The sequence below is a fragment of the Pezoporus occidentalis genome, unplaced genomic scaffold, assembly GCF_034315485.1.
Source record: "Pezoporus occidentalis ecotype Australia unplaced genomic scaffold, CSIRO_AGI_Poc_V1 ctg193, whole genome shotgun sequence".
NCBI classification, from domain to species: domain Eukaryota; kingdom Metazoa; phylum Chordata; class Aves; order Psittaciformes; family Psittacidae; genus Pezoporus; species Pezoporus occidentalis.
In genome coordinates this window covers 116,551-129,330 of record NW_026913782.1, presented here as the reverse complement: position 1 = coordinate 129,330, position 12,780 = coordinate 116,551, and the positions used below count along the sequence as shown (strand labels likewise).

At 49.1% G+C, this 12,780-nt stretch overlaps 1 protein-coding gene across 1 annotated transcript; it reads left to right on the top strand.

Moving 5' to 3' along the window:
- The first annotated feature begins 5,226 nt into the window (after nt 1–5,226).
- CLEC3B (C-type lectin domain family 3 member B) lies at nt 5,227–12,598 on the top strand. Its single transcript, XM_062617168.1, has 3 exons — nt 5,227–5,495; nt 8,978–9,076; nt 10,679–12,598. Exons 1-3 carry the CDS (start codon nt 5,390–5,392, stop codon nt 11,077–11,079), a joined length of 606 nt encoding a protein of 201 aa, XP_062473152.1. The 5' UTR covers nt 5,227–5,389; the 3' UTR covers nt 11,080–12,598.
- Nucleotides 12,599–12,780: the final 182 nt, after the last annotated feature.

Sequence of the window (12,780 nt, the reverse complement as noted above, 5' to 3'; positions counted from 1 at the left end):
TGCCTGTTTGTGCTCCCTGCAGCTATTCCTTCCAAGGACAAATGCGGATGCAGCTGCCAGGGGCTGGTTTCAGGCTGGGGCTTTAAATGCCTGGTCCCTCATTCCTTTACCTTTGGTGGAGTCCCTAACTCCCAGTGATAGTGCTTGGCCATAGCAGGGCACTTTGGTACCCATCTCCCCACAGAGAGACTGTGGTGCCTCTGTTACCGTACAGCCAGAAATGCAGCTGATCCAAGTTAAAACTAAGACGTTTTTAGGATCTCTGACATACTGCTGTTAATGACTCCTTGGTGATGGCTTCAACCTCAGTTTCATCGACTGGAACACTTTAATAAGGCTGTGGCTATCTTCCAGGCTCTTTGAACATCTCTTGCTCTCCTGTTCTCAAGATGAGGATAAGAACAGCAGCACAGGCACACCTGAATTTTCACGTCACACTGTTTGTAGGTGAGATTTGATCTCCCCGATTCAGACTTGAGAAAATCATAGTTCCTGTGGCCCTAAGCTGATACCTTCAGAGAGGAAGAAAGGAAATGAAGCCTCAGCTGTTTGCTGATGTACAGAGGTGGTGTGCAGCGAGACAGCATGGAGGAGACTGCAGCCAAGCCAGTTTGTGCTTGGGTGTTGGAGCCACCAGCCTGCAGGACCTCCCTTCCAGAGGAGCTCTCTCACTACATGTTCTCGCTGTGTTTTGGTAAGTTTTGATATTTCCATAGAAACCTATGGGTTGAAAAGTCATGATTTAAGCCCTACCTCTCTTTTTCCCCTTAGAGAGAGACCAACTTTAATCTGATGAGGCTTTTCAAGGCATGGATTGCTTTCTTTCTGCTGTCTGATCATGCAAAGGTTTCTCTAAATTACAAAAATGAAAGAATTCATGACGCTGACATTGAAATTCTTTCATAATCCTCAATTCAGCATCCATAGCCCTATGAAAGCAAACCAGTCACTCAAAGGTGAGAACAACACGCAACAAGATTGTAAACTGGCAAAACCCCATCTGCTTGCCTAAAATACTGACTTTAATTTCAACCATGACTTCCCTTGAGCTGATGCCAAGATGGATTTTGTGCAGCCTGCTCAGCGAACCTGCACAATTAGGATTGTCTCCAGAGTTATGGTGTTAGATTTAGATGCTTGCCTTCTGTTTTCCTTTGGCTGGTTGGGCTTTGGAACATGGATGACGGGCAGAAAAGCAAGACAGTGAAGACAGATGGATATACCCCTAACCCACATGCATGCTGTGAACAGAAGGGAGGGGTGAGTCCTTCAGTGCAGCTCCTTTTGGAAAAGGGAGGATTTTGAGCAGCTGATAGCATTTGAACTCAAGTTCTCTACTTTTGGGTCAGGTTTAAGGCCTGAGGGTCTCTGATAGCACAGATCCTTCTGTGCTGGGACCCTGGGTGAATGTGGGGTAGGGATGTGAGCCATGCTTGTAGTGGGATGTGATTGGAATTCTCCTTCCTTAGGCTCAGAGCCAGTTTCCTGATGTTGGTGCTGAGGATAACGTTTTGGCAAAGTGCTGACTCTTTGGTTTTCCCTATCATTGTGCTTAGGAAAACCACCCTTTCCTGAGCTATTATTGCATTTCTTCTCCATTGGCCTCAAAAACAATGATCCACAGATTTGCCTTTTTCCATTTTAACCTGTCGTGTTGTTGTTTATGCTGGTGGAAAGCAGGAACGATGCCAGCACGAGTTTGGGCAGCAGCTAATTAATATCAGAGGTTTTCTTCTGCTCGCCCCACTTCCTCACAGCATGTATTTTATTGTCCACTCCCTTTCTCTCCTATTCTTCTTTGAGGTTACTGTGATGTGGCTGAGAGACAGATCCTCCTCCTGCAGAGCAGATTTGGTCAAGGCAGCAGAGGAATGAAACCCAGAATGCTGCCCCAGCCATGGGTCAAACCACCAAGCTGCACAGTCCCACATGGAAAGAGGTTTAGATGGAGATGAGGAAGGATTCCTTCCCCAGAGGGTGCTCAGGCATTGGAACAGGCTGCCCAGGGCAGGGCTGCAGTCACCATCCCTGCAAGTGTTCACACAGTGTGGAGACGAGGCCTCAGTGCCATGGGTTAGTGGTGGCCTTGGCAGTGCTAGGGAATGGTTGGACTGGGTGAGCTTGAAGGGCTTTTCTAACCTGGTTGGTTCCATGACTCTGTGATGCTGTGGTTTTGGGTCTCCCTTTGCTCTCCTGTTGTTGTTACCAGTGAGGAAGGCTGGAGCCTCCCTAGAGGAGGGGGGCTGCAGACAAAGAGGAGACACCATTCACCATTGTGATGGCCTGCCTTTGAACTAGTTACTGAGCCCTGAAAAGCCACCTCTGGTAACTGCTGATCTTGATAATTAACTGTGTGAATGCTGTTTTCTAGCCCACCCTTCCACTTTCCAGCCATTGTGCGGCGGCACTGCCTCATTTCTTGGCTTGGCAATACCTGCTTATTTCCTAGGAGCTGAATCAAAACAGCTTCTGATCTCCCTGCCCATTTCCTTGCCTAGCTGGGCATGAAATCACAGGTCTGCATTACTGCCAGGAGCATCCAGCTTCCTTTTGTGGGCTTATTCCAGCCACTGTTTTGCTAGCTGAAAGCCTTCCAAACTCAGCATCACAGCCTACTTATGGGTTTCCCAAAGCCACGTAAAGGCCTTGGGGCAGTTTCCATAAGTATAGGTTCTTCTGCCCTCTTCTTTTCATCTTGAATTAGTTTCTTTACAGCTAGCAGGAGCTACAATCTATCTGAGCAGGAGACCAGGCTTGAAACCAGGGGGTAAAGTGCTTTTATGGGGAAGTAGAATCTGTAATTGGCCAGATTTAAAACAATCATGGACAAACCCCTGGTTGCTTCGTGTAATTACAGTCTTTCTGCTTCCCATTAACCCTTCCATGAATTAGCTGTTGCTCTTTTCCCCCTGTGCCTGCTGTTTCTCGCTGATGGGCGGTGTGTGCCTAATGAGCCCTCCAGCCGTGAATCAAGAAGTGTGAATCATCAGGACCTCAAAAGCATGATGTCTGCTCAAAAAGCCACATTACAAAGGACCTCTGAGACCCCATTATTTAACTGGAACTGCAGCCTCAGGCTTCAGCAGGAGCCCAGGCAGGGGATGGGCTGGCTATGGATAATGGGTTCAAACTGAAACAGGGGAAGTTCAGGTTAGATCTCAGGCAGAAGTTCTTCCCTGTGAGGGTGCTGAGGCGCTGGCACAGGGTGCCCAGAGAAGCTGTGGCTGCCCCATCCCTGGCAGTGTTCAAGGCTGGGGCTTGGAGCAACCTGCTCTAGTGGAAGGTGTCCCTGCCGGTGGCAGGGGGTTGGAACTGGAGGAGCTTTAAGGTGCCTTCCAACAGAAACCAGTCAGGGTTCAGGTGGCCATACCCTGTAGCATCCCTGTTCAGGGCTGATTGCAGCAACACTTCAGCTTGCTCCTGTTGGGTGCATTTGCAGGGGTTTATGAACTTTTATAATGTGAAGGATTTATTTTCAATCTACATAGGGCAGAACTGGAGCAAAGCCCCCTGCAAATAGGGGTTACAGCCAGAGACAGGTGTTTTCAGTCTGCTTCTTTCCATTTTTCTCCTTTTCAAGAAAAGTGATGGTGGTGTTTAGCACAGGACCTGCTGGCTGGCACAGGGAGAGGCCCCTTGGTTGCAGACCTGTCCTAAGGTATTAATGGAAAGCTGCTCTCCTCATTTCAGCTGGGGAACTGAAGAAATGCAATGTCTTGGAGAATCCCAGCTACCCAGAAACCTGTGGTTAGGGATTGCTGTCAGACTCCATGCCAGATCCATCCATTTCACACACAACAGCAAAAGGAGCTTTTTGATTTTGTCCCCAGTGTGGCAGGGCATGAATCAAAGCAAAGGCAGGCGAGCAGATCTGGAGCCAAGGAAAACTGGGAGGTGCTGAGTTACCAAAAGTACTTTGGATAGGTAAATGCTACTTAAATGTCAGGAGAAGGGAACATGTATGTAGGTGTTTGGCATCTCTTTGAGCTCCATCCCATTTGGGGATAGTCCAGGCAGGAGAACAGTAAATCCTCAAAATACATATCCTCTGGCCTACATCTGGGTGGGTTTTGGGTATGTGTGGTGAAAGGGAGTGAAAATCAAACCCATTCCTCCTTGGCTTCTAAAGTTTGGGCTGCGAATGCAAGGGAGCTCTATTCAGATGGGATATAAGGGCAAGGTTTTCTTTATTCAGCAGAAGTGCAAGGCAGGGTAACACAGCTGTGGCCAAACTAAATCAACAGCAGTTCTTTTTCCAGCTACACCCCTGTTTATCTCAGACCTTTTATGCTCCTGGGACTTCAGTGGTTCACCTTGTGCTGGGTGGCATCTTGCCATAGCTATTCAGGAAAGATTTAAGGTTAATGGCCAATATCCAGAGCACTTTGTTCTCCCAAATGCCCATTTCCCCCCCCTCCTCTTTTCTCTTCATGAATTTTCCTCCACTTGCTCGGATTGTTCCTGTTCCTCCTGCAGGAAAGACTCACCTGCTTGTGCTGTAGCACCCAAAACTATCAGGCAGAGGTCTTGGTTTAGTCTGCAGGGCTGCTCAGCAAAGCCCAACTGCTTCAAGAAGTCATGCTGGGACCCTGCAAGGTGGCCTCAGGGACAGTGGCTTTTTGTGGAACCCATTCTCCCCATTCTGCTCTCCCTGTGGCTGCACACAGGCTGGGGGGACCACAGCAGCCCCTTGCAGTGAGGTTAAACTGGGAATCTCCATGCAGGGCCTTGCATCCTCCCATGTGCTGCCTCTGCCCCTGTTACACTGGCAGCATCCCTTACAGGCAGCATCCCTTACAGGCAGCATCCCTTACAGGCAGCATCCCTTACAGGCAGCATCCCTTACAGGCAGCATCCCTTGCAAGGCTGCCTGGGCCCCTCTCTGCTCCTTGGCCACCCAGACACCATTTCACACTTCATGTTGTGACACATAGAATCATCGACTCGACCAGCTCAGAAGAGACCCTTAAGATCATGACCCTTATCCCAGCACTGCCAAGGCCACCAGTAACCCATGTCACTGAGGGCCTCATTTATATAGTTTGTGAGCACTTCCAGGGATGGTGACTCCAATTCCCAAACTCATTCTATTTCACTAAAAAGCCATAGGAAATCATTCCAGCCCTACTCCCAGCCTTTCTTTATGTTTAGCTTAGCAGACTCTCAGTGTATTCATTCCCTTTTATTTCTAAGCAAACCCAAGCAATGTGCTAGAGAAACACAACCCCTCTGGGATGTTCCCAGCCTTGGCTGGAGCCGCTGAGCCCCCCCCCCGGGGGCCGGGAGGCTGCCTCTGGCTGGAGCTCAGCGGGCGGCTCTCTGGGACAGTGCTTTGGGATCCGAGCCGGCTGTGTGAGGGCAGAGCAGAGCCACTGCAGCCCTGCTCGGCATGGCGCTGCGGGGAGCCTGCCTGCTCCTCTGCCTCCTCTCCCTTGCCCACATCTCCAGCCAGCAAAACGGGAAAGCCCGGCAGAAACCAGCAGCTTCCAAGAAAGGTAAAGGAGCTTTGGCATGTGCCCTGTGGGAAACCTTGCGGGGCTTGGGGGGATGCTGTTGGCTCCGGTGTTTGGGGATTTGACAGTGCTTTAATGAAGCTTTCAAGTAAGCAGCTAAAACCCTAACAGTTATTTTTCCCCCCTGTCGAATGATTGTGAAGCTCTTCTGTAACAGTGAAATATTTTGGGTGGGTTCCTCCCTTAAATAAGTGGTGGGACGGCTTGGTCTGTATTTCAGAGGGCAACACCTTTTCCATGTTACCTGTGCTTCTCCCCAAACTTGTCCTCTATTAAACTCTCCATTTCTACACCCCCTAGCCCTCATTCATTTGTTTTCAGAACCAAGTGGCAGATGACAGAAAACTGTTGTAGGTTTGGAGACAGGAGTAGGCAGATCATACAGAATCCCTTAAACAGCAACATGGATCTTGGTTTTTAAACACTTACCCCTGGTGCATGTCAAGCCATACACAAGCTCCAACCTCTCAAGCTTACCAGAGGGCAACAGACATGAAAAGACGCTGAAGTTTTCTTTTCCCTTGTATGTTTGGTTTTTCCTTCTCTTCTCCTCTTTTGCCACTGTCCCACCCTTCCTCCTTCCAGCTCAATGCATATGAATCCTAGAAGGCAGGTAAGGAAGCAGCTTGTGTCCATCCCAGTGGCGTGAGAACCTGCCTGATGTGTCTGACTTGGACCACTTCTGGCAAGCGCTTTCCTGCTTGGAATGAAGCAGGGAGCAAGGGAGAAGCATCCCAGGAATTTGCTTGGCCTGGCTGCTCTCTGCTCACCCAGGGGCTGTTTTCATCATAGATCTTGGATCCTTGAGAAGTTTTTCCTTTCTCTCCCATTAGATTTCTCTAGGGAATCATGGCATAGCTGCTTATTCTAGATCTTTAGTCTGTGGTTGTTCTCTAGAGCAAAAAATACCACTGTGGGTTCATACTGGGCACAAAAGTGCATGGAACTCACTGGAGGCACCAGGAGAGAGAAAGATTACTTAGAGAAGTCCTGGTTTTCTCCCTGTATCGCTGCAACTGCAGTTTGTAACCCATTGGTGGTAAGAAGGTGGGAGAAAAATCACCTTTTTGACAGGAAAATCGGGCTCTGATTTAAAACCATTTGCGGGGGCTGTCCCGAAAATCCAGTCCTCTGCTGGCAGCTTTTAGTGGGAGCTTCAGAGCTCCTTTTCAAAGTCAAGTTTTCTGTGGGGAAAAGGAAAACACCCAACAACTTGGCATGTTTTGGGCAGCCACATCAGCTGCACTGCCTTTACTGGAAACTTCCAGCGACCCTTGGCTAACGTTCTTCGGACTTTTGCCCATGCCAGGGGGTGGGATAAGAGGGAGAAAAGGGCTAAAACTCCCCTGTAAGGCTCCTCTTTGTCTCCATCCACTTGCCACATCCAAGCCTGCAGATGCCCACCCGCTGCAGGGGTGAGGATGATCCCATCCCAGCTCACCCCTTACTCTTTCCCAGGGAGGTTCAGGCAGGGTGAAGCCACTGGAGGGTCGGGGTGTTTGGCTGGTTTCCTTTCTTTTTAATCTGTGCAGCCAAACCATAAATGTTAGAAAACGCTGATTCAAGCCAAGCTTTTCATTTCTTTATCTGCATTTTTCCTTTTTTCTTCTTCTTTTCTTTTTTTTTGGTAATTATTGCTTACATTTGGATCTGCTTCAGGACAAAAATGCTGCTGTTTCAACACGAAAAAGCCAAACCATAGCATGTAGAAAACGCTGAGACAGCACATTCACTTGGCCTGCTGGTTGGGGGGGGGGGGGTTCCCCCTTAAATTGCTCCCCAGTGATTTCTCCAGGCGTGGTGATTCAGGAAACAATCCCTGAACCCCAGTGTCTTGGGGGGCAAGTGGGACTTGCCCACAAGGGTGCCCAGGGGAGGTGGGCAATGGCACCCCTCCACATGGGGGCACAGGCCCTGGTTGGAGCTGCAGTGAGGTGCTGGGGACACAAGGAGGGAACATCTCTGTGTAGCTCTCACATGTGTTTTGAAGGTAAATGGAGATGGAAATTGGGAGTCTGGATGCTTAAATCAGTGGATAGGGACCGATTTGGGCTCCACTCCTGATGCTGCCCAGAATTTTGGTGTAACCTTGTAGTCTGGGTGCTCTTCCCTGAAAATCATGGAATCCCAGACTGGTTTGGGTTGAAGGGACCTTAAAGCTCATCCAGTTCCAACCCCTTGCCATGGGCAGGGACACCTTCCACAGACCCAAGCTGTAAATAGCCTTGCTTCAGGGAGGAGAGCCTCAAGGAAATGAGAGGGCAGAGAACAAAACCCTCTGGCAATAAAATAGGGAACTCGGTGTCTGTTGATGTAGCCACAGTGCTCCCTTTGTAGCTGGAGTGCAAATTCACCAGTCTCCCTGTGATGTCCTGCTGAACGTGCTGCTGTAGGAGCATCTTGTGGCCCAGGATTTGGACACGAGGTGGTATAATACATATGGGTATATATATGTATATATATGGGTGTATATATATATATGGGACAGGGTGCTTAGGTAGTTACCAAGGAGATGTGTCTCCTTGATGGGAACCCACCAGCAAACCCAGCTGGAACAACATAAAGAGCAAGATTCTTTGGCAGTGTCCTGCTGTGGCCCTTGGATGTTACTTAAACCTAAAAGTGGCATTTGTTCTGCTGCAAGACAGGTTTGCATGAGAAAAAAACCCACAACAAATGGCTTTAATCAGCTGTTTCCCACAGTGTTTTCATCAAAGGCAGAAGAATAATAACTGGTGCCTCAGTGTTAAGTGAACCTATTGAAGTTAATGAAGCAATAAGTAAAGCAGCTCAATGCCCTCCTCCTGATGTGTCTGGCTTTTCATACCCATGTAGTCTTCGAGCTGGTAGGTTTGGTCACCATCCAAGCTGCTTCCCCACTTGCCTGGCTTGGTGCCTCTGCCTCAACATCTGCTGTCCCACCACCTTTTGCTCCTAGACAGGAAAAATCCAAGTAGTGATTAATAGCTGCTTAGGTCCACTGCAAAGGCAACATACCTAGCAAGACATGGGCTTTAGCAGGCTGCAACTGGCCAAGGAGCTGTTCATCATCAGCTTTAAGTTCCCCACAAAAGATGCACACGTGGCAGCACCATTAGGTCAGCACCCCAGGCAAGTGCCATACACAGGAGCTCCAGAGATGAGCCTGCACCTTGTGATGCTCGTGTGTGTGCCCCCACCACCACCAGAGCAGCAGCCTAAGGAACACCTCTGTGGTAGGAAGCTCCATGGCATGCAAAGCCCTGAAACCCAAACTGGGAATACTGGGTTGATGGTGGAACCAGGCTAGAGAGCACGTGAAGATCCCTCTGATGGATGTGCAAGGGGACCTGGGTGTTGACAGTGTGGATTCCTTTTGTTTGTCGTTCTCTGCAGGCAGAGAAGGTGGTGATGATAGGAACAGCTTTGGTGCTCCCCTGGGCATGTGACCAATATTTATGTTCCTCCCTTGATTTCCCCACCAGATGTTGTGAGCCTCAAAATGATTGAAGACCTGAAGGCCATGATTGACAACATCTCTCAGGAGGTTGCTCTACTGAAGGAAAAGCAAGCTCTCCAGACAGGTAAAGGACTTGCTGAAGAAGGCATGGCTTTTGCTTTGAGAGAGGAGCTGCTTATAAGGTGGCTACAATTGCTCCACACATTCTGACAAGAGATGCCCAGACACCCGAGATGTGAAGATGGACATGGAGTCCATCACAGGGAGACGTTGGGGTATCAAAATGCAGTTTCTCCAGGCAGATGAAACCCCTCAGGCAGTTAGTGGCATGTAGTCCCCCCTCTTGATGTTCTAGAGCTTACCATTTGTAAAGCTGTGGCACTCCGATGACACTAAGCTAGATGTTCATTTTCCTTTATGAGTTAGAGGGATGAGTAATGGATTAGTCTGTGCTTTAGTCAAATGTAGCTTGCTTTTTTGTCTGACCCCAGTGAAATGGTGACCTGGTCTCTTATATATACAAGGTATTGCTCACTGGAGCTCAATCCCCCTGTGCTTCATTGAACATGTACAGAGGAGAGTCCCAGAATGTCCATCTTCCAGCCATGCTCCACAGCTGCTTTCTATGAACACCACCAACATCAGTAGGAGAAGGACTTGCAGAGCACAAAACAGAAATGAGATGAAAATGCAAGTTAAGGAGAATTTTCTCCTTTAAAGAAAAGCAACACAAGCAAAATCAAGGCTTTAGTTCCGAGCTCATATTCGTTAAGATGAAGTCAGTTTGGATATTAATGGGTGGTTCTGATTAGTTCTTGTTTGGCCACAGTACCTTGCACTGCCAAGGTTTAGAGCTTGAAAGAAAAGCAAAACAAATTGCTACCCTAACAGTAAAGTCAGAGGCAAGCAGAAATTCCCTCTGAAGGCCTCAAGCGATGCAAGCACAATGCTGCTGAGCAAAGCTTATTGAAAAAGACACTTTCTTCATCTTGCCTACTTAAGGTGATGTAACTGGCATTACAGACTTGTTCCCCAAACCCTCAGCAGCACCCATCACACACCATGCATCCAACAAACACATCAGAGAAAGCTGGGGAGGACCATGGCCAGGGCAGGAGGACCAGGCTGTGCCTCTGCTCTGGCAGAGCCCAGGAGGGTGGAAGGGGCACCTCAAGTTCTATTTATCCCAGTGGTTTGCAGACAGGGAGGGCACATCCCCACAGTTCATAGAATCACAGAATCCCAGACTGGTTTGGGTTGGAAGGGACCTTAAAGCTCACCCAGTTCCAACCCCCTGAAATGGACAGGGACACCTTCCACTAGAGCAGGTTGCTCCAAGCCCCGTCCAACCTGGCCTTGAACACTGCCAGGGATGGAGCATTTACCAGTTCTCTGGGCACCCTGTGCCAGTGCCTCAGCATCCTCACAGGGAAGAACTTCTGCCTTAGATCTAACCTGAACTTCCCCTGTTTCAGTTTGAACCCATCACCCCTTGTCCTATCACTATAGTCCCCGATGAAGAGCCTCATCTCTGGTAGCTGTGTCCTGCAAAGAAGCAACAGGGCCCTGGGGCTCTGTGCTGCCAAGGGTCACTGCGCAGCCTAAGAAATGAGCTCTGTAGTTTGGCCACTGCATTTGGTGCTGCTGCCTCTTCCCGTGCACTGGTTTTAACCCCAATTCCCTTTTCTGTCTTCTTTTTTGCTCTGTTTGTGCCATGACCTCTCAGTTTGCCTGAAAGGCACCAAAATCCACCTAAAATGCTTCCTTGCATTCCCGGAGACCAGGACCTACCACGAGGCCAGCGAGAACTGCATCTCGCAGGGCGGCACGCTCAGCACCCCGCAGGGCGGCGAGGAGAACGATGCGCTCTACGACTACATGCGCAAGAGCATCGGCTCCGAGGCCGAGATCTGGCTGGGCCTCAACGACATGGCCGTGGAGGGCAAGTGGGTCGACATGACGGGTGGCCCCATCCGCTACAAGAACTGGGAGACTGAAATCACCACCCAGCCCGACGGCGGCAAGCTGGAAAACTGCGCGGCCTTGTCGGGAGCTGCCATCGGGAAGTGGTTCGACAAGAGGTGCAAAGAGCAGCTGCCCTATGTCTGCCAGTTCATGATCGTGTAGCTGCGGGGGTCCCCCCACAACACAGGTCTTCCCCCTGGGATTATAAAGCTGTAGGTATGTGTGTGTGTGTGTGTGTGTGTGTGTGTGTGTACATCTATGTTTGCGCGCACACAGGTTTGAGTAGAGCCACTCTTTGCAAAGAGAGTTGTCACAGCTCCATGTGGCATTAGAGAGCGTTAGAGCATTTCACTTGGCCACATCCAGCCCCGTTAGCAGCTGCAGCGTTCTTCCTAAGGCACAATCTATAGATATATTTTTTTACACAGGGAATGTATTAGGACTATAGAGGCTTGGTTGCTTTGGCAAAGAACCAGTGCAGCAGTCCAGCAACCAGCCAAGGCTGTCACTCTTTCCCATCTTGCTGAGCTTTGTTGGGACACCAGCATGGCTAGTTCCTGCCTTCTTCTCTTGGTTTGGTGCCCCATAAGCCCTGGCAGAAACCCATGGGAGCTCCATGTTCCTCCTCACAGTGCCACAATTCAGGCTCCTGGGGACGGAGGTCCTGTCTTAACAAGCAGAGGGAGTTACTCCTGTTTTGCATTGAGAGATACAATTGGGCTTAACGGCTGAGTAGCAGCTGCTCAATGGGTTGTCTGACTAGTCCAGTTACGTGCATGAATGAAATAGCAAGTACCAGGCATGGTACCACTAATTCATTCATTACTTACCAGACATTGACTTAGTGAGAAGGCGGGTGTCCTTTCCAGAAGCATTCCCTGCTTTCCTGGTCCTTTTCTCATCAGCCAGAAGCCAGTTTCACTGATTCCCATGGGAGAGCGAGACCCACTGCCAGATCCTTAAAAAAACCCCATTGGAAGCTTTATTTACGCTCCAGCACCATGGGGGAAGCAGTGATGACTTGCAGCATAGTCAGTCAAATATATTAATGGAAATGGAAGATGAAAGCATTACGTAAATAACAGAAACTTAATGCTATTAGGGAATACTCTGCCTTATGAAAAACAACTGTGTATTGAAAACAAACTCCAGGACAACTCGCTTTACCAGCTTTAGGAATCATCTGACCCCTTTAAGTGATGGAAACCCAGCTGAAATATTCCAGTCTTCGTTGGGCCATGCATAGTCCTTAGCAAATATAAATCTGAAGGCAATTTTTTGCTGAGAAGAAGGTTAAAGACAATAAAAACCAAAGAACCAGCAATGATGGGAAAGAGGTGAAGGCTACCTCAGCAGTGTAATGAAGCTTTGAGGGCTGTTGGCTGGAAGGCAGCAGTGGTTCTTTGCAGTCCTGTGCTTGGTATTACCCCTCCAGTCCAAGCTGGGGGTGTTGAGGCATGATGCTTTTGGGGAGCCCATGGGAGAGGTATTTCCATTTGCTGCTTTGTGTAAAAGCAGCTCGATGGTGGGTCTTCCAAGACATCAAGTGGGAGCCAAGCTGGAGGGATCAAAACAGACACACAAACACAGAGTGCACACTTCCAAGGCTGTCACTATTGCCAACCTCTCCGCTGTTCGAATGACTATAAAATAAAGATACATATAGAGCTTGCTGAAGGAATGGAGTTGAGTCAGTGTGGTTGGAGTGCTTTTTTCTCCTTGCATTTCCCTTCAGAGCAGCTCCAGGGATCTGTCAGGATGTCGGAGATACTGAAGGCAGAGGGGTAAAGCAGAAAGTGAGAGCCTCCTCCCCTGTGAGATGGTTTGTAGGATAACCCCACTTCACTGTTACCATCCTCGTCA